General features: G+C 54.7%; 1 protein-coding gene across 1 annotated transcript; it reads left to right on the forward strand.

The window, feature by feature from the left end:
* The first annotated feature begins 471 nt into the window (after positions 1-471).
* On the forward strand, positions 472-13,979 carry LOC140906199 (zinc finger protein 783-like). Its single transcript, XM_073329691.1, has 4 exons — positions 472-705; positions 3,108-3,201; positions 4,292-4,447; positions 11,775-13,979. Exons 1-4 carry the CDS (start codon positions 472-474, stop codon positions 12,755-12,757), a joined length of 1,467 nt encoding a protein of 488 aa, XP_073185792.1. The 3' UTR covers positions 12,758-13,979.
* The last annotated feature ends 10,307 nt before the right edge of the window (positions 13,980-24,286 follow it).

Here is a 24,286-nt window from a genome sequence, read left to right on the forward strand (position 1 = left end):
GGGTGCACGGCCCCCTAGGGGGCGGGGGGGGGTTGGGGAAATGCGGGGGGGGTGCACGGCCCCCGGGGGGCGGGGGGGTTGGGGAGGCCCCGGTTTCGCCCCGGTCTCCCCCCGGCCGCGCACACCGAGGAGGCGCTGCCGGGACGGGGCGCTGCGGAGCCGGGGCGGCCCATGCCGGGCGCTGCCGCCTGGGGGAGGGGAAATAAACCAGCCCCTTTGCCCCCCCCCCCTTTGCTGCAAACACGGGGGCGCAGCCCCCCCCCGGGTCACTGTCCCCCCCCCCGTGCCCCTGCCTCGCCCCTGGGTTAACCCCGCTCCCCCCCATCCCTCAGCCCCCCCCAACCCTGCCGCCCCTTCCGGGACCCCGCCCCCCCCCGCAGTCAACTTCCGGCCCCCCCGTACCGAGCAGACGAACCCCCGGGCTAGGACGGGCAGAGGGAAGGGCAGCGGCTTCAGCAGGTGTTACTGAGCATGCGCCGTTCGCCTGCGCATGCCCAGTGCGCCCCCCCCCGCGCCGCCCGGTACCGTGTCCTGCCCCGGCCCGGGTCTCCGCGTGGCCCGGCCGCGCAGGGCGCCCCCTGGCGTTTCGCTCGCGCCCCCTGGCGCCCAGCCGGTCCGCAGCCCCGCGCCCGGCAGCCGCTCCCCCGTGCCGGCGTCTCTCCGCCGCCCTCCCTTCCCCGGCCCCCGCGGTTCCCCCGGCGCTTGGTGCCCCCAGGCTCCCCGCGCTCTTGGCCCAGGGATCGGGCTTTTCCCCAAGGCCCGGGACAGAACTGCTCCGGCTGGTGGGCACTGACAGGCAGCCACCTCTGGGGAGGAGAGCGGCTTTTCAGGGCACCTCTATTCCTAAGAGCGCCCCGTGTCTTGGCCGGTGGGCGTGGGAGGTGCTGTTTAAAGGTCAGGGGTTGCCCTGCTTTAGAATCATAGAATCATAGACTATCAGGGTTGGAAGGGACCTCAGGAGGTCATCTAGTCCAATCCCCTGCTCGAAGCAGGACCCATCCCCAACTAAATCATCCCAGCCAGGGCTTTGTCAAGCCTGACCTTAAAAACTTCCAAGGAAGGAGATTCCACCACCTCCCTAGGTAACACATTCCAGTGTTTCACCACCCTCCTAGTGAAAAAGTTTTTCCTAATATCCAACCTAAACCCCCACTGCAACTTGAGACCATTACTCCTCGTTCTGTCATCTGCTACCATTGAGAACAGTCTAGAGCCATCCTCTTTGGAACCCCCTTTCAGGTAGTTGAAAGCAGCTATCAAATCCCCCCTCATTCTTCTCTTCTGCAGGCTAAACAATCCCAGCTCCCTCAGCCTCTCCTCATAAGTCATGTGTTCCAGACCCCTAATCATTTTTGTTGCCCTTCGCTGGACTCTCTCCAATTTATCCACATCCTTCTTGTAGTGTGGGGCCCAAAACTGGACACAGTACTCCAGATGAGGCCTCACCAATGTCGAAGGTGCTGGACCCACAGCACCAGTAAAGTAACATTACCCTAAAACTCTCTGTATTGTGGTGCTACTGAGCCAGGCTTTCCAGCGTGGTCAGAGGGCCTCGCAACTGCTCCTAACACTGATATCACTGGAGGTAAATCAAGAACTGAAACCATAGACATGGAGAGACAAGTGACCGAGGCTACAACTAGGCCCATAAACCCTGACGGTGGGGATATTTCAGGACTATGTCAGTGATCCCTATTAATATGAGACATCCCATTCTTGAATACCTGATGCATCTCTATATCTCCATATACTCTCCACTTATATGAAAGTGTTTATAAAATTCATAATACACAATACCAAAAGATTCACAGAAGCCTTCACCCAGCTGCCCCACATCCATAAACAGCACAACCTCAAATAACATTTATTTCCCCCTTCTGCATGGGACCGTGCATGTGGGTCCAGCACCAGTCATGGCAGATGCACTGTCTGGTGGTGTGGGCCAGTTCAGATATCCCACTTCTGGCAAGAAAGGTTCCCCCTTCTCCTTGCAAACACAGCAGGCCACAGTAATGTGGACCATAGGGTTTTGAAGGCAGTGCCAATGGGATTTCAATATGCCAAAAGCACATTCCACCGTTATCCTACAGCTACGGAGTGTGTGGTTGAACCCTCCTTTGCCAAGTCCTCTGAAATCAGGCTAAGGTTTCATAAGCCCTGGCAACAAGGGGTAAAGCAGGTCCCCTAGAATAACTGTGAGGACAGTGTATAACAATGTCATGCAGTGGGACTAATGATGGGAAAGTCCGGATCTCTGGAACACCCTAGAATCATGCGTCCTGCCAGTGCATCCCACAGTCGCGTCCATGAATCTGCCTGTGTGGTCGACCAGGGCCTGCGTAATGATGGAGTGTAGGTACTCCTGTGCTCCCTGCAGCGGGCAAACAACAGGTGCATGCGTTCCATCGGTGGCCCTGGCACAATTTGGAAAGCCTGTTCTCTGAAAGGCGATAATTATGACAGGAACGTTTGCAATGCTTACTAACTTTGGGTGCATCACAGGCCTGGTCACCTCATAGACCTCTGCCGCAGCCACCCCCGTAGTTGGTCTGCCAGCCTCAAACTGGTTAGCCACAGAGCTGTAGCAATCTGGGGTAGCCAGCTTCCTGAAGCCTATCGTGACATGTTTCTGCACTGTCGTGGCCCCTCTTGTGCATGTGTCCTGACACTAGAGTGGGGGGCAAGCTGATCACAAACCTTCAGGGAGGCCTGCTTCTTCATGCTAAAGTTCTGGACCCATTGTTGGTCATTCCTGGTCTGCATGATGATGTGATCTTGGGGCCAAGAAGCACAGCTGGTGAGGATTTGTTGTGTAGCCTTTGGCAGCTCAAGTCAGAGAGCACATTTGTACGTGCTAGTCTAGACCCTGTGTAAATGGGTGTGGAGCAGAGCTTTGTGGTGTGTATTGTCTTAGTGTTCACAGACCCCACCCAGGGTGGGGCTCCGTTGTACTAGGCACAGCACAGACATGTAGTAAAAGCCAAACGCTGTCTTGAACACCTTCATCTTTCATTCAAGACGGTTATTTGTAATTGCAGCAGAAAGCGCTGAGCGTGCAATGCGTGTGATTCCAGGTGCCGGTGACGTTCGACGACGTCTCCGTCTAGTTCAATGAGCAGGAGTGGGCGAACTTAGACGAGTGGCAGAAGGAGCTTTACAAGAACATGATGAAAGAGAATTATGCGACCCTGATCTCCCTGGGTAGGGCTCAGGTTTTACCTGTATATTTCCAGCTCTGTCAGGTACCAGCTTGGCTGCCCCTCAGGCAAATCCCCATGTTCCTTTGGTTTCCAGGTACCAGCACTGGCAGCCAACAGAACCGTTCTCAGTTATCCGATCCACACACACACACCCATTTATAAGGAGAGCATGAGCAACACAATGATGATTCTGATCTCTAGATCTCAGGTGCTTTCCAGTGTTACATACACAGACTTTCAGGGCAGAAGGGATCGTTGTGATCATCTGGTCTGACCTCTGGTAACACAATTAAGGAATTGCTGGGTGAAGTTCCATGGCTTAAGCCTGATAATTTGTGTATGAACCAGATCCCATCTTTTAGAACAACGTCCAGTCCTGATATGAAAGGTGTTAATGATGGAGAATTTCCTACATCACTTGGTAAAACATTTATTTATTCATGTCCGGTCCCTATAAAGAAACCTGTTAGGTTCCTTGTGTGTTTTGCGATGTAAAATCACCTTTGTCAAAGTCCGTCTCTCCGGCAACAACAGTAACTTTACAGTCTGTTCAGAGGGGACGAGCTACATTTCTGAAGAACGGTCTGTAGAGATTGAAAGAGCATGTTCTCCTGCTGATTCCCCAGACAGATCCACGTTGCAGTAGTTTTTGTGTCCCTTCCCCAGACAGGCACATGCAGCTGATAATACGTGGGTCAGAAGAACTGCTCTTTAAATGATTATTAAAGTTGAAACAAAATGTTTCCTATTAAAAAAGCCAGTCCCCTTTTGTAAGATCTCATGTCATGATCTGGACGTGGGTTGGCTGCAGGCTTGAAAATAAGCAAGAGGTTTGACTTGTACTGCTCATGAGGCATCAAGGCCCCTTGCACATGTGAATCCTTGAATTCCCCTCTTCGAGGAACAAAATCCATCTTACCTGTGTCGCATTTGTGTAGGAATCCTAATAAAATGTTTGCCTCCGTCCAGCTTGCCCATCACTTCCAGTGATTTCAGGAGCTGGCTTAAAATCATTTACAGTTCTGTGTAAAAAGAGCTCAACCAGTTATGAACGAAACATGCGGTTTCTTCATGTCCTCTCCAGTGAACAGATTATGCTGTTTCCAAACCTCACATCCTGTCTCAGATTGAGCGAGGGGAAGAACCCTACCTAAGGGATCAGCCAGGATCCCAGGATAGATCGGGAGAAAAAGATCAGAGTGAAGAGGGATCAGAGGAGAAGGAAGTTCCTATAGATGCCTGCCCAGGTGAGTTAGACAGAGCGTCACAGCATGCTTCACTATGGCTGACCCTACCCCATTCTTTTTCAGGAAATCTAGCCGGGCAGCGCCACCATTGGTAGCAAGGTTGGGAGCGCTACGGTGGACAGGGAATGGGTGTTTAGACCACTGTGTCATTTAGGCCTGCTCTGATTTTTTTTAGACAAAGGAAATGCAGTAGATCTAATCTACCTGGGTTTCAGGAAGGCATCTGGTACAGTTCACATGGAAGATTACTAGTTAAATTGGAGAAGATGGGGATTAATATGAGAATTGAAAGGTGGATAAGGAACTGGTTAAAGGGGAGACTACAACGGGTCATGCTGAAAGGTGAACTGTCAGGCTGGAGAGAGGTTACTAGTGGACTTCCTCAGGGATCGGTCTTGGGACCAATCTTATTTAACGTTTTCATTCATGTCCCTGGCACAATAAGTGGGAGTGTGCTAATAAAACTTGCGGATGACGCAAAGTTGGGGGTATTGCCAGCACAGAGGAGGACCGGAATATCATACGGGAAGATCTGGAGGGCCTTGAAAACTGGATAGTAATAGAAACGGGATGAAATGTAATCGTGCAAAGTGCAAGCTCATCCATTTACAGACTAACAACATTTTTTGCTATAATCTGGGGATCTATCTGTTGGAAGCGACAGAGGAGAAAGGCCTGGCTGTATTGGTTGATCACAGGATGACTGTTAGCCGGCAATCTGATGCAGCCACGAAAAAAGCTAATGTGGTCTTAGGATGCATCAGGCAAGGTATTTCCAGTAGAAATAGGGAAGTGTTGTTGCCATTATACCAGGCATTAGTGAGACTTCATCTGGAATGCTCCCCACAATCTGATCCGGTTCTGGTCTCCCATGTTTGAGAGATGAATTCAAACCGGAACAGGTGCAGAGAAGGGCTACTCGGATGATCCGAGGAATGGAAAACCTGCTTTATGAGGGGAGACTCAAGGAGCTTGGCTTGTTTAGCCTAACCAAACGAAGGCTGAGGGGAGATATGATTGCTCTCTATAAATGCATCAGAGGGATAAATACCAGGGAGAGGGAGTAGTTATTTAGCTTAAGTGCCAATGTTGGCACAAGAATAAATGGATTGGCACAAGAACTAACTAGCCATCAACAAGTTTAGGCTTGAAATTAGATGAAGGTTTCTAACCATCAGAGGAGTGATGTTCTGGAATTGCCTTCCAAGGGGAGCACTGAGGCAAAAAAACTAAATGGTTTCAAGACTGAGCTTGGTAAGTGTATGGAGGGGATGGTATGATAGGGTTGCCTATAATGACATATAGCCAATCTGCAACTGCTAGTTGCAAAAATCCCCAATAGCCAGAGATGGGGCACTAGATGGGGAGAGCTCTGAGTTACTACAGAGAATTCTTTCCCAGATGTCTGGCTGGTGGGCCTTGCCCACATGCTCAGGGTCTAACTGATCACCATATTTGGGGGCAGGAAGGAATTTTCCCCTGGGTCAGATTGTGGGGAGCACTGGGGAGATGGGCTGAGAGAACAGGGAAATGAGGACCTTTGCAGTAACAGGGGTAATGGGAACATGAGACTGGGGTGGCTTCAGGGTTATGGTGAGCACAGGTAAATCACGTTAGCTGGGTTGGAGAGAGCAGTGTGATTAGGCCAAAGGTGTGACCCTGCCCTCCAGAGGGTGGAAGAGTAGATAGGATTGCTAGAGAGGGGTGACTGGGAAGAGGATGGAAGATGGTCTGAAGGATCATGAACTTGGATGCTGATCCCATGGCAAGAGGAGAAGAAACTGATGGAATGAGATGCCCCCGTTTCATGCCAGAGAGTGGTGGAAGAGGGGCTAAAGGAGAGTCCCAAGGAGCTCGCTGGGCAGTAGCTGCCAGAGCTTTGCAGGCAGAGGGTATTTTAGAACGTTGTTAGTTAGGGCGTGTCCTTGAGGAAAAATGATGGGGCTCAAGTGCCAAGTCTTGATGATGTGAAGGTTGGGTTTTTTGAATGGAGGGATTTCAAATGCAGGGTCACACGGGAAGGTGGGTGAGGGGGATGGTGGGGGCTGAGAGTAACGGTAGTGAAGAAGGTTAATAAGAGCTGAAGATGTTGGGGGAAGGGCAGCAGCTGAAGCTGAGAAAGTAGAATTTGGAGTTCCAGAATCCAGAGAGACTTTGGTGACCCTCCCTTACGGACATCTGGGTGTTTGCTGGTTGTTTTCCTCCATGTCTTTGCTTCAGTCCCAGCTAGTTCTTACTCGACCCATTCCCTTTCAGAGCATTTCATGGCTGCTTAACTTTCAGCTTCCCCTGGAGCTTCAGGAAGATGTTTGAATCCATTCAGAGCAAGTCTCCTTCTGCCAAGAAATAGCAGAGAGCAGAGATAAGGGGCCAGACCCTTCAGAAGCTGTGTGTTTGTCCATCATGTAATGAATGTTGCTTTTTTTCCCACGGACAGAATCTCCGGTTTCTACCATGGATATTTTATCGTGGGTTATACAAGAGGAGGAACCCTCTGAGAACAATCAGCTGGGTCTGGAAGGGAGACTGAGCCCTACAGACCACAGCACTGGTGAGAAACAGAGTAACCCAACGGAACTCTTTGATTTCCTATGGTTCTACCTCTTATCTGCATATGGGACGTTACATGGTCCCATGCATTCTATTCTTAGCTCTGCTACTGGCTTTTCTGGGGCCTTGGGCAGCTTCTTTACCTTTCTGTTCTGTAAAATGGGGAGAATGATGTATTCCTTCTGTAACCCTTCTGCCCGTCAGAGTTGGCAGCAACAAGGGCCGGGTTCAATATCTAGGGGATCCATTCCAATAACACAATGCAAACCGGCTCGAGCCCCCACCCAGTGACCTGGGACAAATATGTACCACCCCCGCTGGGCGCCTCCAAGAGGCAATACTTCCCCTCTCGCAAGCACAGAGTCTGAGTGTAGCAAAAGCCTTTTAATAACAGAGAGAAACAATGTGGCATTATGTTGGGGAAACACCACCAACAGGATTCATAACACAACCCATGAGCAAAAAAAACCCACCCCAAGCAAATTGGGGCATGCCCTTTTCCCTTTGGTTCTTGAGTCCAGCAACCCCAAATCACCCAAAGTCCCAAAAGTCCAATGACCCAAAAGTCTCTGTCCCTGGTCAGGGCAGCCCCAGAGTTCGAAAGTTTATCTGCGGAGCTTTACCTCCCAAACTGGGTGGAAATGGGACGGGGGTAAGAGGCACCTTACATGATCTGAAGATGACCGCCCCATAGCTCCATAGCAGCGCTCCGCTCCGCCAGCCGCCCCACGAACTCCTTCGCTCAGCTGCACTCCGCTCTGCCAGCCGCCCCACGAACTCCTTCACTCAGCTCCACGGCCCACAAGCAGCTCCTGCCACCCACAAACTGCTCTGCGTCAAACTGCTTCTCCAGCCGGTCCGCAAGGCACTCCAGCCGTCCTACAAACTGCTCCACAATCTATCTTCAGGCTCCCCCACTACTTAACACAACACTCAGTGATTTCAGCTCTTAGGTGAATTCAGCTTGTAGTAAGGGAGCCCCAGTGCTGGTGCACTGTCAGCCCAAAATGAGCTCAGCAGCCTATGACTAGACTTCTAATGAAATCAAAATTAGCTCTGATATTCTACAGTGGAGAGAGGAGGAAATGCAATTAGCATGTAAGGCCCTCACCAAGGGGCCCATGCCACCAAGTATTAATACTTGTCCCCAGCCTCTCTCCATTCACACAGTTTTGGAACCCATGACCCTTGCCTAGCGAGTGCTACTTAGTTGATGGTGAATCCCTCCATCATAACAAAAGGCCACGTACAGTTCCCAGCACAGTTCCCATAATCAGGGTAATAACAATTTATTCTTCCTGCCCCAATAACAGAGACACTGGGGATCCCACAGCAGCCAAAGTGACCATTTGGGCAGCTATGGTCTCATTCTAGGCGGGGTGGGTGTGCCTATGCAAATGAGATTGGCCCCTGAAGTTCTTTTCCACAACTTGCCACACCTCACCACCAGATGTCAGGGTGGAGCTCATCCTGACACGGCTTACACTTCCCTTGTAAAGCGTTTTGAGACCCACCACGGAAATGCACTGTGTAAACGTTTGGTGTCACCAGCTCTTGATGTCCCGCCTGTGCTAACGGAGAGAGAGAAGAAGAATTCTCTTGATGTTCTGGTCTGCAGAGAGTGTGAGGTCGGAAAAGTGAAAAGGAAGTGTTGCGAGATGGCATATCATTGTAAGAGGGGGTGGGGGCAGAGGTGAGGGGGGGATCCTGACTTATCATCTAGCACGGCCCTAGTGCTCTTCAGTGGTGGGTGAGATGTGAATAGCCGGGGGTGCTCGTGGGCCCCAAATCAGGTGTGAATCAGTGTCATCAGTGGATGTGCGATTTGTGGATCAACGTGGAAAAGAGAGAACATGAGAACAGCCACACTGGGTCGGACCAATGATCCATCTAGCCCAGTGTCCTGTCTTCTGATGGTGGCCAATGCCAGATGCTTCAGAGGGAATGAACAGAACAAGGCAATTTTGAGTGAACTGTCTGCTGTCGTCCACTCCCAGCTTCTGGCAGCTGGAGGTTTAGGAATACCCAGAGCATGGGGTTGTGTCTCTGACCATCTTGTCAAATAGCCACTGATGGACCTGTCCTCCATAAATGTATCTAATATCTTTTTGAACCCCATTATACTTTTGGCCTTCACAACATCCCATGGCAAAGAGTTCCACAGGTTGGGTGTGGACTGCATGAAGAAATATTTTCTTTGGTTTGTTTTAAATCTGTTGCATATTAATTTCATCAGGTGGCCCCTAGTTTTTGTGTTATGTTAAGGGGTAAATAAGACTTCCCTAGCCACTGTCTCCGCCCCATTCCTAGTTTTACAGGCCTTGGTCAGACCCCCCCCTTCGTCGTCGCTTTTCTAAGATGAACAGTCCCAGTCTTTTTAATCTCTTACACGGGAGCTGTTCCAGACTCTCATCATTTTTGTTGCCCTTTTCTGAACCTTTTCCAATTCCAATAGAGCTTTTTTGGAGATGGGCGACCAGAACTGCCTGCAGTATTCAAGGTGTGGGCGTGCCATGGATTTATAGAGCTGCTTTACGATATTTTCTGTCTTATTATCTATCCCTGTCCTAATGGTTCCTAACATTCTGTTCGCTTTTTGGACTGACGCTGCACATTGAGGGATGTTTTCAGAGAACTATCCACCATCACTCCCAGATCTTTCTTGAGTGGTAACAGCTCATTCAGACCTCATTCTGTATGTATAGTTGAGATTATTTTTTCCAATGTGCTTTAAGAACATAAGAAAGACCATACTGGGTCAGACCAATGGCCCATCTAGCCCAGTATCCTGTCTTCTGACAGTGGCCAATGCCAGGTGCCCCAGAGGGAATGAACAGGACAGGGAATCACCAAGTGATCCATCCCCTATCGGTCAGTCCCAGCTTCCGGCAAACAGAGGCTAGGGACATCATCCCTGCCCGTCCTGGCTAATATCCATTAATAGACCTATCCTCCATTACTTTACACTTATCAACATTGAATTTCATCTGCCATTTTGACCCAGTTTTTTAAGATCCCTTTGAAACTCTTTGCAGTCATCTTTGGACTTAACTGTCTTGAGTAATTTTCTATCATCTGAAAAACTTGCCACCTCACTGTTCACCTCCTTTTCCAGATCATTTATGAATATGTTGAACAGCCCTGGTCCCAGTACAGATCCCGGGGGGATCCTGATATTTACCTTTCTCCATTGTGAAAACTGACCATTTATTCTTACTGTTCGTTTTCTATCTTTTATCCAGTTACTGATCCATGAGAGGGCCTTCTTTCTTATCCCATCACTGCTTAGTTTGCGCAAGAGCCTTTAGTCAGGGACCTTGTCAAAGGCTTTCTGAATGTCCAAATACACTACATTCACTGGATCTCCCTTGTCCTCAGAGAGTTCTAATAGATTGGTGAGCCATGATTTCCCAATATATATTCATCTATGTGTTATTTACGATAGTTTCCACCAATTTGCCTGGTGCTGAAGTTAGGCTTACCGGCCGGTAATTGCCGGGATCGCCTCTGGAGCCTTTTAAAAAAATTAACAGTATATTAGCTACCCTCCAGTTGTCTGGTATATAGAGGCTGATTTAAGCGATACGTTAAGTACCCCAGTTAGTAGTTCTGCAATTTCACGTTGGAGTTCCTTCAGAATTCTTGAGTAAAGGTAGAGGGCAAAGGAAGTTTACCTGGCAAGTGTGCTGGGTTCCCTTCCAACCCTGCTGTAGCGTAGGTGGAACTGGCAGTGCTGATATGGTTCAGGAAGGTTGACTGATACTTTCTGTTAGAAGATGCTGTTTTCAGTTGCTGGAGCAGAGGGGGCAGGTGTAGGAGCCAGGGAGGGGAGCATAACACACGTGCACAAGTAGGCTGAATGAAAGATTGCAACGTTACTTCTGGCATCTCTAATTTACAAGTGGTTGACTTTGCAGCCTTTGCACTCTGTTAATGTAGTGGGGCTTTTTGTATCGAGCTTCATTTCTACGGGGTGAAATTCATCCCTTGTGCAGAGGGCCAGCACAGGACCTACCCACAGCTCCTCCTGCACTGCCCATGTACGCATCCTCTGGGAATGTCGCCCTCAGAGCTTTGCACAGCTGCTACAAAGACACAGTCCCTGCTCCAGAGAGCCATTTATAATCTCGTTGCAGACGTTGCATAGACAAGAAAACAACTGGGGTGGGAGTGAGGGAGGATGAGGGTTACCGGAGTCAGATCACATGGCTGCTCTCTGAGGGTTTGTACGGAGCTTGCTGGGTCTGTTAGAATTACACATTTTTAATGGGAAACTAGTTTGCCTGCAATATTCAGCACTTAATGCTCATGTTAATGTCCGAATGGCAGATGCAAGGTAATTGCAGAATCTGCAAACTCCACTTTCTTCTGCACACTCTATACTTTCAGCAGGATCTGAAAACATACGATGTATGTCCTCTGTGTGCATGTGTATTTTATATAGCTACGTATATCTTATGTTTTCTGATTCTACAGAAAGTGTAGAGGCTGCGGAAAAGAGCGTAGTTTGCAAGCCCTGCATTTACCTTGCTCCTGCAAGATTTTTCAGTGTGTCTGGTAAAGTGTCTCTTTTTCCACATGCTGAAATAGCTTAAAATATGCTGCCCCTCCCCTTCTCTGAAGTGCATGTTCCCAGACTCCTTGACGCTCCCTTTCTGCAAAGAAACCTGCCCTGTTGGGACCCGAGTGTGGCTCGGGATTGTCCTGAGTCTTCAAAGGACTCTTGTGTTCCAAGAGAATGAAACGAATTAACCTTTGTGTTGCTGGTTCATTTCAGGAGATGGCCAGGTAATGACAGAAGAAACCAGGTTTGATGGGGATTGTGAACCTGAAAATCTGGAGGCAGAGGGGGAATTACCAGGAAGACCCAGAGACAAGGTCCTCCAGACCTTGGCTGAGGCCCAGCTATGGTCTGAGATGCAGCAGCCAAATCCTGAGAAGAGAAGGTTATGTGACTCTGCCGAAGATGAGAGTGGCGTAAAGACTCTGAGTGTCTGCCCGCGGAGCCGCCCGAGGGACAGACGACACCCATGCACAGAGTGCAGGAAGAGCTTTCGGCTGAAGATAAACCTTATCATTCACCAGAGGAGCCACGCAAACAAGGGGCCGTACGAGTGTCCTGAGTGTGAGATCAGCTTCACTTCCAAGCAGCATCTTGCTCTGCACCAGAGGATCCACAAAGGAGAGAGAGCTCCAGCACCTGGACTTGGGGAAAGCAGTGATCTGGAGCTGAGACTCTGCCCAGGAACGGAGTCCAAGGGAACCACTTACAGAAGCATGAGAAGCATATCTGGCATCGGGGAGCGCAGGCCGAGCCACACCGACGAGAGGCTGTACGTGTCCCACCAGAGTAAGCAATACTTCTCCCAGGAGGTAGATCTAACGAGGCACCAGAAGACTCACAGCAAGATCTTCCCAACATGCACCATGTGCTGGAAGACGTTCACCTGCTCCTACAGCCTCTGCAGGCACCAGATGGTCCATTCGGGAGAGAGGCCGTATCACTGCCCTGACTGTGAGAAACGCTTCACTCGCAAAGTGAACCTCTTGCGGCACCAGAGGGTCCATGCCAGGGAGAAGATCCTGAGGATGTGCCGAATGCACCGACAGATCGCCCGGAATCCGCTGCCCTCTGAAGCACCAGGGCAGCCACTGCAGGGAGAAGCTGCCAGTCCACAGAAGCCTTCATTGGTCACCAGACAACGCACCCAGGAGAGACGTGATCACTGCACCCACTGCAACAAAAAGCTTCCACTGTGACCAGTCTCTCAATTACCAGTACAGATCTCACACTGGGGGAAGGGAAGGGCTTCCCAGCTCCCAGCACGCAGGGGGCAGCCCAGCCCCACTGGGTGTAAGAACAGGAAATAAGGCAGTGGCCGGCGAGGACTGATAAATTACCACCTGGGAAAGGATGCAGGAAGCGCTGGGTGATGTTCTTTGGCCTGAGTCGTGCAGGAGTTCAAAGTAGATTATCATAATGGTCCCTTCAGGCCTTATCTAGGAAGTGATGCCCAGGTGAGTATTGTCCAGCTGCCTCTGAAATGTTAGGGTGGCTGGAGTCTCAGAGAAACCGTGTTAGTGTCTAGGTGGATCTTGGAGCTGAGGGGGCCCACATGAACTGTAGAGAGTCCACAGGTCAGATAACTGGGCCTTTCTCCTGCAAGGGAACGGAGCAGGAGGGAGTGCTTCGATGCCATGGTGGGGATGGTCCTGTGGAGGCTCACACAGATCAATATGTTTTGCAGTTCCTTATGTTCTCAGCAGGGCTTTCTAGTTCTCTGCCTCTGCCCTACTTGCTAATGCATTAACTGATTCCCACGTTGCTTTCCCATGAATTGGAGACTCTGCTTGTCAGTTAGACTTTTGTTTCATTCAGCACCGATTGTGTTAAGGTTTTAAGAGGCCGGGTGGTTGTAAGCCCCAAGTACACGCTGCGGTGGGAAGGGTAGGAGTGGGGAGTAACTTGATGTGGGTTTGGATCCCTCCCAGCTCCACCGTCATCACGTTAGGCCACCAGCACTTAACAGAGACTTGAATGACAGACACCGATTTATTCTGATCAGTGGGGTTTCAGGGATCTACTTTAAGGCTGTGAGGTTTTAGCTTTGTACTTGGAAGAATTAATGACTCAATTTAAACCCTGTAAAATCCACTGATACCACCGTGATGGGCACTGTAAAATGGAGAAATTATTTGACTGAAAAAAATCAGAGCCTGTCAACCGGTGGGTTCTCATGCCAGCTCAGGGTGGATTGACGCCACGCCAGAGTCTGTTCCAGGCCCTTGCCACAGGGCACCATGTATTGGTTCAACAGAAACTTAGACAAAACGTCAAGATGAAGTCATTCCTCTGCCCATTTCCCTCACCTCTCTGAGCCTCTCCAGGTCCTTGCCCTGACCCAGGGACTCCTGTAGGAACCTGATTGCTCCCTGCAATTCTCTAGCCCAGATAATGTTGCTGGCCAGGACAAGATCCACAAAGGGACTTAGGTGCCACTGAGATCCTCAAAACACATGCTGCACTCCCCCTCAACCTGCAGGCAACTATGTTTCTGCCAGGAGGTGTGCACAAAACTGCCTACGTTCTGGTGCCCTGGAGCTACTCAGCACCATACCTTACTCCCAAATCCTGGGGCAATTCTTAAGGAGGTTTTTGCTCCCCCTCTCTTGCTTGCAGGGCCCAAATGGACAGGTGTTCTCAGAGCACCTATCAAATCAAGCCTTGCACAGAAGACAGCTGGGGAAGACCAGATTGATGTGTGTGTGTCTGTCTCTCTGTCCCAGAGTACCCAATAGCCCAGTGCTTAGGGCACTCACCTGAGAAGCGGCAGACTTGTTTGAAGATCACAGCTCTGCCTGATTTGGAGCAGCAACATGAAGTCAGATCTCCCACCTCCCAGCTGAGTGCCCTAATTCTGGGGTGGGACTCTCTCAGTCCCTCCTCCTGAAGCTGTTCCAATGTGTATAATACTGAAGTATTTACTCCTGGGGGAATTCTGTGCCAAAAATTTAAAAATTCTGCGCAGTGTATTTTAAAATTCTGCATATTTTATTTGTCAAAATAATGCAATATAATCACTCTAGTTTCAATTATTTTGGTAATTTACTTAAACTACAATACAATGGATGGAGAATGGGAGTGGGGAGCATTGGAGGAAATCCCCAAACCCCCATGCCTAACAGTAATGTAACTAGGTTTGACCCTTTATTTCTAGTTATTAGTCAACAAATATATGCATCCATATGCTCAGTGTTACATCATAGACAACTGAAGAACCAGTGAGGGCTGGGGAATCAAACTCACAATTTATATTGGCTACTGTCCATCTCCAGAAAGGTCAGTAGCAAACAGTTCATGGAGCACATTCTGATAGGAAATTTTTTCAGTCCAAAAAATTAGACCAGTTTTAATCACTAAAGCACCATAAGCATTTATAAGGCCATACTGTCCTTTACACCACTCTGGCAATGTAAAGGAGCCTTAAAACATTTACCCCTGTTCTATATTCCTGGGGGAATTCACAAAGAGAATGGGAACAATTCGCTAAGCAGGCAGGCTGCTACATTCTGCTCTGCCAGAGGGGACAGAGCCTGCCCCATGCCTACCTCCTCAGAAACACCCTGAAGCCTTGCCCCTCCATGCCAAGCATGCTGCCACAGTGAGCAAGAGGGAGAGAGTCTCTCTCTCTCTCTTGCATGACTGTCCAGCCCCGCCCCCCCAGTGGTGATTTATGTCTCTACTGGCTGCTTTGGGCACCCGAGCCAACTTGCCAGTGCTGCTGGAGAGGGGTGCATGACCGCTCCTGCAGCTTCCCTTTGCTTTCCTGTCAGAAGTCATTTTTCTGCGGGGAAGCAAAGAAATCTGCGGGGGACATGAATTCGGTGCATGCGCAGTGATGCAGTTCCCCCGGGAGAATACAGTATTAACTGGAACAGGGGCTGGACCCTGGCTCTCGAAGGTGAGTGCCCTGATCCCCAGGCTGTACAATCACTCTCACACTCTGGCCCAATGACGATTTAAGTATTTATACAAAGTGGAACAACTTCAGCGAGAGAGACCTGTTAGGATATAGATATTCAGGTCTGTCTGTAAAGGCCTATACTCTAAGAATTTAGGTGTATTCTTATCGCTTGGCTAATTATAGAGGTATAAAAGAAAGAATCAAAATCACTGTCTGCCGGTGTAAGGGCCTTCTCTTACTGTGATAGTTTGTGGCCCTGTGCTGAGGCTCAGGCCTTTGGCTAAGCAGCAGAGGCAGCCATAAGCTGGGAAGCGAACAGTCACATCCTCACATTCCAAACTAGTCACATTGAAATAAGGTGCTATTGGGCTGTTAGGCACTATCAGGACAGAATTGTATTCCTATCACCTCCAGAGAATGGGAAGTGCCTAGAAAATGTAAAAGGAAACTTAGTTTGATAGCATCCTGTCTGGCAAGAACTCACTTATCAATAGCTGGGGTGTGAAATCCTCACTTCTGTATTGTCTTGTCATTATAGTTCCCACTTTGCTATTGTTTGTCTGTATCATCTCTGTCTGGTTCTGTGATTGTTCCTGTCTGCTGTATAATTAATTTTGCTGGGTGTAAACTAATTCAGGTGGTGGGATATAATTGGTTACATAATCATGTTACAATATGTTAGGATTGGTTAGTTAAATTTCAGGAAAATGATTGGTTAAAGTATAGCTAAGCAGAACTCAAGTTTTACTATATAATCTGTAGTCAATGAGGAAGTGAGTGGGAGTGGGTGTGGGTGGGGGTGGGTGTGGGAGATGGGAACAGGGAATGGGAGTAAGGAAGTTGGAATCATGTTTGGCTAAGGGTAGGAATGGGAACAGGGACACAAGTGTAAGGCTCTGTGGTGTCAGAGCTGGGAAGGAGGATACTAAGGAAGGAAACTGGAATCATGCTTGCTGGAAGTTCACCCCAATAAACATCGAATTGTTTGCACCTTTGGACTTCGGGTATTGTTGCTCTCTGTTCATGCGAGAAGGACCAGGGAAGTAAGTGGGTGAAGGAATAAGCCCCCTAACAAGACCCATCTTGGAATACCCTACAGCTGCCACCACTTCTTCCTCCTCCTGGTTTCTTCTTGAGAAAGGGCTGACCTGGCTTGGGCACCTAACTGCATCAGCAGGCTCACAGCTGAGACTCCCTGTGTGGAGATAAAATCCCCTTTCCTACCAGAGAAGGGATTGTGCCAGCCCTTTCCAAGACATAACACATGCTCCCCCCACTCCTTTAGCTAGTGCATGGTGGGGACAGAGCCATGGGGGGCTGGTACAGTGCTGGGAGCGCTGGGAATCATGGGAGGGAGGGAAAAGGTGACAAAGCTCCTGTGTCCCCGCATTGTTCCCTGCTATGCTGAGCACTCCTCTTGTATCTTGGAGGATGGGTTATCTGATCTCCCCTGTATTAAGGGCCGAGATGGACAGAAGTCTGACCAGAGGCCGAATTAAATATTACTGTAGGTTGGCCAAAAGGTTATCTCTGCAGGGTGATTTGCACAAAATGTGACACATAAGAGGCAAAGCTGACAGCTATGCGTATAGTTAAGGTGGCCAAACACCCTCCATTAAAAGAGCCTGTTTTCTGCGTATGGACTAGACCTTGTACCTGAGTGTGCCATTTGCACAACTGACCTATGAGCAGCTTCTCCATTGCTGCCTACCTCCTTCCTCTTCTGGCCTCCATTTTCTAATCCGGCCTCCTCCTGGCAAGCAGGGTTTCTTCTGACATAGCAGATGGCGTCTGTCTTCAGGGCTCAGATGTGCCCCGGAATCCTTCCCAAGCTCCACACCAGCTGCTGTCATGGCTCAGCAGGGAACTGCAGACCTGCGCGGGTCCTTCAGTGCCGGACCTGCAAGGGGCAGGGGGCAGTTGGCCACATTTGCGGGCGGGGGGGGAAGTAAGGCAGTTATTTCAGTTACAGAGTTGCAGCTTGGTCCCTTGTGCTGGGTCATTGTAAGGTGTAGGAAAGGTGTGAAATACACAAGAAACAGCCCTTGCTGGATTTAAATCTAACATACTTGGTATAGTGCATCGAAGTACCCTACGTGCAGGGTACTCCTTGTGAATTGCTTCTCATTGGCCACCTGAGACTAAGTGTTGGCTTTGAAATGCCCCTTAGGGGTTGTTCTACAACGTGAGTGTATGTGTAAATACTTCTCGGCTCTCCGATAAACCTGGCCCTCCAGTACTGACAGATGCTGACACCACAAGGAGCAGCAGGGGCAAAATGCCGAGCGGAAATCCTCTGTCAGCGTTGATTACTCAGGGTCCCAGACGCTCCCATGCTACGCCATGGAAGTGCATGCTCTGGGAAACGGAGCTGTGTATTCTAACATGTTCTGGCTGGAGACCAAGTTCTGCCGTTATGCCAGGGTAAGTCCAGAGAAACCCCACGGATTTCAGTGACCTCAGTCCTGATATGCTGCTGCAGCTGAGGGCAGAAATTGCCTTTTCAGCTATCGACATATATAGGTGCATTCAAGATAATTAATCAGGATACAGCAGTGTGAGCGGAGTTGTGTCTGTGATTACTAACCTTATTCCAATCTCACTTCGTTAAACCTCTGCTCTGACACGTCTGCCTCTTAATCGTTCTTGGGCCAAAGCCTACTCAGTGTAATCCTGATTAGCCTCGTCCTTCTCTGTGGGAGGGCTCACAAGGGTAAGGGCAGTGGGATTGGGAATCTTATCTCGTATCTTGAGACCCCCTGGTTTTATAGAAACTCAAGAGCTGGGTCAGCTCCGGGCATGTATGCATGTTTATGGAAAGGAGACTCAGGATAAGGTCCAGGCCAGGGACAACCTGTGGGGCTCACAGGATCAGCCCCATAGAGCTGGTATCTCATTCAACGGTGCACGAAGGCCAGAAGTTTCCAAACCAGTACCGGTGAAATTGGGCAGCTCAGAGCCTCCGTGGCCACATGACATTTTCAACAGTGTTAATCTTGCTCAATACCCCAGTGGACCCCGGGGGCCGGTGTTCCCAAGGGCTGTACTGGGGCACAGCTTGATTGCTCTTGGAGGTCTGGTGAAAGCACCCCAAGAACTCCACACGTGCACCAAAGAGCCCCTGAGCCAGGCGTGCTCACTGCCCCCTCCCCCAAATTCAGACAGGCCACATGTGGCCTCAACCCAGCTCCCCCCCACTCCTCCAAGCATCCACACAGGACAATGGGGCAAGAGGAACAATTACTGACTGAAAAGTGGGGCGGAGAGGGTGAGAATGGGTGATCCCGTGGGGTTCCTGCCCGCAGCAGTTGTCAGGTGGGCGCAGGTGCCCCCCCTCGCAGTACACACACACTGCTCTGATGTGCCCAGGTCCTGCTGAAGGAGCATCTCCAGGGGGCAGGGGAATGTGTATGTGTGTGTGGGTGGGTGGAATGGGGCAGGAGAAGGGGAATGTGGGGGGGGTGGGAGTGGGATGGGGCAGGGGAATGAGGAGGATAGAGGTGGGGGTGGAGAGCAGGATGGGGTGGGGGCAGGGAATGGGGGGGGTGGGAGTGGGGTGGGGCAGGGGAATGAGGATAGAGGTGGGGATGGGGAGCAGGATGGGGTGGGGGAAGGGAATGCGGGGGGTGGGAGTGGGGTGGGGAGCAGGATGGGGTGGGGGCAGGGAATGTGGGGGGTGGGAGTGGGGTGGGGCAGGGGAATGAGAAGGATAGAGGTGGGGGTGGAGAGCAGGATGGGGTGGGGGCAGGGAATGGGGGGGTGGGGAGCAGGATGGGGTGGGCCAGGGAATGTGGGGGGTGGGAGTGGGGTGGGGCAGGGGAATGAGGAGGATAGAGGTGGGGGTGGGGAGCAGGATGGGGTGGGGGCAGGGAATGAGGAGGATAGAGGTGGGGATGGGGAGCAGGATGGGGTGGGGGCAGGGAATGGGGGGTGGGAGTGGGGTGGGGCAGGGGAATGAGGAGGATAGAGGTGGGGGTGGGGAGCAGGGTGGGGTGGAGGCAGGGAATGTGGGGGGTGGGAGTGGGGTGGGGAGCAGGATGGGATGGGGGCAGGGAATGGTGGGGTGGGAGTGGGGTGGGGCAGGGGAATGAGGAGGATAGAGGTGGGGGTGGGGAGCGGGGTGGGGTGGGGGCAGGGAATGGGGGGGCAGTGGGGTGGGGCAGGGGAATGAGGAGGGTGGGGGTGGGGAGCAGGGTGGGGTGGGGGCAGGGAATGGGGGGGTGGGAGTGGGGTGGGGCAGGGGAATGAGGATAGAGGTGGGGGTGGGGAGCAGGGTGGGGTGGGGGCAGGGAATGTGGGGGGCAGTGGGGTGGGGCAGGGGAATGAGGAGGATAGAGGTGGGGGTGGGGAGCAGGGTGGGGTGGGGCAGGGGAATGAGAAGGGTGGGGGTGGGGAGCAGGGTGGGGTGGGGGCAGGGAATGGGGGGTGGGAGTGGGGTGGGGCAGGGGAATGAGGAGGATAGAGGTGGGGGTGGGGAGCAGGGTGGGGTGGGGCAGGGGAATGAGGAGGGTGGGGGTGGGGAGCAGGGTGGGGTGGGGGCAGGGAATGGGGGGTGGGAGTGGGGTGGGGCAGGGGAATGAGGAGGATAGAGGTGGGGGTGGGGAGCAGGGTGGGGTGGGGGCAGGGAATGGGAGGGGTGGGAGTGGGGTGGGGCAGGGGAATGAGGAGGATAGAGGTGGGGGTGGGGAGCAGGGTGGGGTGGGGCAGGGGAATGAGGAGGGTGGGGGTGGGGAGCAGGGTGGGGTGGGGGCAGGGAATGGGGGGTGGGAGTGGGGTGGGGCAGGGGAATGAGGAGGATAGAGGTGGGGGTGGGGAGCAGGGTGGGGTGGGGCAGGGGAATGAGGAGGGTGGGGGTGGGGAGCAGGGTGGGGTGGGGGCAGGGAATGGGGGGTGGGAGTGGGGTGGGGCAGGGGAATGAGGAGGATAGAGGTGGGGGTGGGGAGCAGGGTGGGGTGGGGCAGGGGAATGAGGAGGGTGGGGGTGGGGAGCAGGGTGGGGTGGGGCAGGGGAATGAGGAGGGTGGGGGTGGGGAGCAGGGTGGGGTGGGGGCAGGGAATGGGGGGTGGGAGTGGGGTGGGGCAGGGGAATGAGGAGGATAGAGGTGGGGGTGGGGAGCAGGGTGGGGTGGGGCAGGGGAATGGGGGGGGTGGGAGTGGGGTGGGGCAGGGGAATGAGGAGGATAGAGGTGGGGGTGGGGAGCAGGGTGGGGTGGGGGCAGGGAATGGGGGGGGTGGGAGTGGGGTGGGGCAGGGGAATGAGGAGGATAGAGGTGGGGGTGGGGAGCAGGGTGGGGTGGGGCAGGGGAATGAGGAGGGTGGGGGTGGGGAGCAGGGTGGGGTGGGGGCAGGGAATGGGGGGTGGGAGTGGGGTGGGGCAGGGGAATGAGGAGGATAGAGGTGGGGGTGGGGAGCAGGGTGGGGTGGGGCAGGGGAATGAGGAGGGTGGGGGTGGGGAGCAGGGTGGGGTGGGGCAGGGGAATGAGGAGGATAGAGGTGGGGGTGGGGAGCAGGGTGGGGTGGGGCAGGGGAATGAGGAGGGTGGGGGTGGGGAGCAGGGTGGGGTGGGGCAGGGGAATGAGGAGGGTGGGGGTGGGGAGCAGGGTGGGGTGGGGGCAGGGAATGGGGGGTGGGAGTGGGGTGGGGCAGGGGAATGAGGAGGATAGAGGTGGGGGTGGGGAGCAGGGTGGGGTGGGGCAGGGGAATGAGGAGGGTGGGGGTGGGGAGCAGGGTGGGGTGGGGCAGGGGAATGAGGAGGATAGAGGTGGGGGTGGGGAGCAGGGTGGGGTGGGGCAGGGGAATGAGGAGGGTGGGGGTGGGGAGCAGGGTGGGGTGGGGGCAGGGAATGGGGGGTGGGAGTGGGGTGGGGCAGGGGAATGAGGAGGATAGAGGTGGGGGTGGGGAGCAGGGTGGGGTGGGGCAGGGGAATGAGGAGGGTGGGGGTGGGGGTGGGGAGCAGGGTGGGGTGGGGGCAGGGAATGGGGGGGCAGTGGGGTGGGGCAGAGGAGTGAGGAGGATAGAGGTGGGGGTGGGGAGCAGGATGGGGTGGGGGCAGGGAATGTGGGGGGTGGGAGTGGGGTGGGGAGCAGGGTGGGGTGGGGGCAGGGAATGTGGGGGGCAGTGGGGTGGGGCAGGGGAATGAGGAGGATAGAGGTGGGGGTGGGGAGCAGGGTGGGGTGGGGGCAGGGAATGGGGGGTGGGAGTGGGGTGGGGCAGGGGAATGAGGAGGATAGAGGTGGGGGTGGGGAGCAGGGTGGGGTGGGGCAGGGGAATGAGGAGGGTGGGGGTGGGGAGCAGGGTGGGGTGGGGGCAGGGAATGGGGGGTGGGAGTGGGGTGGGGCAGGGGAATGAGGAGGATAGAGGTGGGGGTGGGGAGCAGGGTGGGGTGGGGGCAGGGAATGGGGGGGCAGTGGGGTGGGGCAGGGGAATGAGGAGGGTGGGGGTGGGGAGCAGGGTGGGGTGGGGGCAGGGAATGGGGGGGTGGGAGTGGGGTGGGGCAGGGGAATGAGGAGGATAGAGGTGGGGGTGGGGAGCAGGGTGGGGTGGGGGCAGGGAATGTGGGGGGCAGTGGGGTGGGGCAGGGGAATGAGGAGGATAGAGGTGGGGGTGGGGAGCAGGGTGGGGTGGGGGCAGGGAATGGGGGGCAGTGGGGTGGGGCAGGGGAATGAGGAGGGTGGGGGTGGGGGTGGGGAGCAGGGTGGGGTGGGGGCAGGGAATGGGGGGGCAGTGGGGTGGGGCAGAGGAGTGAGGAGGATAGAGGTGGGGGTGGGGAGCAGGATGGGGTGGGGGCAGGGAATGTGGGGGGTGGGAGTGGGGTGGGGAGCAGGGTGGGGTGGGGGCAGGGAATGTGGGGGGCAGTGGGGTGGGGCAGGGGAATGAGGAGGATAGAGGTGGGGGTGGGGAGCAGGGTGGGGTGGGGCAGGGGAATGAGGAGGGTGGGGGTGGGGAGCAGGGTGGGGTGGGGGCAGGGAATGGGGGGTGGGAGTGGGGTGGGGCAGGGGAATGAGGAGGATAGAGGTGGGGGTGGGGAGCAGGGTGGGGTGGGGCAGGGGAATGAGGAGGGTGGGGGTGGGGAGCAGGGTGGGGTGGGGGCAGGGAATGGGGGGTGGGAGTGGGGTGGGGCAGGGGAATGAGGAGGATAGAGGTGGGGGTGGGGAGCAGGGTGGGGTGGGGGCAGGGAATGGGGGGTGGGAGTGGGGTGGGGCAGGGGAATGAGGAGGATAGAGGTGGGGGTGGGGAGCAGGGTGGGGTGGGGGCAGGGAATGGGGGGTGGGAGTGGGGTGGGGCAGGGGAATGAGGAGGATAGAGGTGGGGGTGGGGAGCGGGGTGGGGTGGGGGCAGGGAATGGGGGGGCAGTGGGGTGGGGCAGGGGAATGAGGAGGGTGGGGGTGGGGAGCAGGGTGGGGTGGGGGCAGGGAATGGGGGGGTGGGAGTGGGGTGGGGCAGGGGAATGAGGATAGAGGTGGGGGTGGGGAGCAGGGTGGGGTGGGGGCAGGGAATGTGGGGGGCAGTGGGGTGGGGCAGGGGAATGAGGAGGATAGAGGTGGGGGTGGGGAGCAGGGTGGGGTGGGGCAGGGGAATGAGGAGGGTGGGGGTGGGGAGCAGGGTGGGGTGGGGGCAGGGAATGGGGGGTGGGAGTGGGGTGGGGCAGGGGAATGAGGAGGATAGAGGTGGGGGTGGGGAGCAGGGTGGGGTGGGGCAGGGGAATGAGGAGGGTGGGGTGGGGGCAGGGAATGGGGGGTGGGAGTGGGGTGGGGCAGGGGAATGAGGAGGATAGAGGTGGGGGTGGGGAGCAGGGGGGGGTGGGGGCAGGGAATGGGAGGGGTGGGAGTGGGGTGGGGCAGGGGATTGAGGAGGATAGAGGTGGGGGTGGGGAGCAGGGTGGGGTGGGGGCAGGGAATGGGGGGTGGGAGTGGGGTGGGGCAGGGGAATGAGGAGGATAGAGGTGGGGGTGGGGAGCAGGGTGGGGTGGGGCAGGGGAATGAGGAGGGTGGGGGTGGGGAGCAGGGTGGGGTGGGGGCAGGGAATGGGAGGGGTGGGAGTGGGGTGGGGCAGGGGAATGAGGAGGATAGAGGTGGGGGTGGGGAGCAGGGTGGGGTGGGGGCAGGGAATGGGGGGGTGGGAGTGGGGTGGGGCAGGGGAATGAGGAGGATAGAGGTGGGGGTGGGGAGCAGGGTGGGGTGGGGCAGGGGAATGAGGAGGGTGGGGGTGGGGAGCAGGGTGGGGTGGGGGCAGGGAATGGGAGGGGTGGGAGTGGGGTGGGGCAGGGAAATGAGGAGGATAGAGGTGGGGGTGGGGAGCAGGGTGGGGCAGGGGAATGAGGAGGGTGGGGGTGGGGAGCAGGGTGGGGTGGGGCAGGGGAATGAGGAGGGTGGGGGTGGGGAGCAGGGTGGGGTGGGGCAGGGAATGGGGGGGTGGGGGTGGGGAGCAGGGTGGGGTGGGGCAGGGGAATGAGGAGGGTGGGGGTGGGGAGCAGGGTGGGGTGGGGCAGGGGAATGAGGAGGGTGGGGGTGGGGAGCAGGGTGGGGTGGGGGCAGGGAATGGGGGGTGGGAGTGGGGTGGGGCAGGGGAATGAGGAGGGTGGGGGTGGGGAGCAGGGTGGGGTGGGGCAGGGGAATGAGGAGGGTGGGGGTGGGGAGCAGGGTGGGGGCAGGCAATGTGGGAGGGGGGAGAGGAGTGGGGTGGGGGTTTTTGTGGGAGTGGGGCCCAGCTGCCCTGCGCCCCCCCCCCAGCCTCGCCGCGCGAACGGGGCTGCCCCCCCCAGGGCCGCCAGGGGGCGCTGCCCGCGCCGGCTCCCGGCATGCACTGCGCGGCGCCCGGCAGCGGGG

This window comes from Lepidochelys kempii, chromosome 2, assembly GCF_965140265.1.
Source record: "Lepidochelys kempii isolate rLepKem1 chromosome 2, rLepKem1.hap2, whole genome shotgun sequence".
NCBI lineage: Eukaryota > Metazoa > Chordata > Testudines > Cheloniidae > Lepidochelys > Lepidochelys kempii.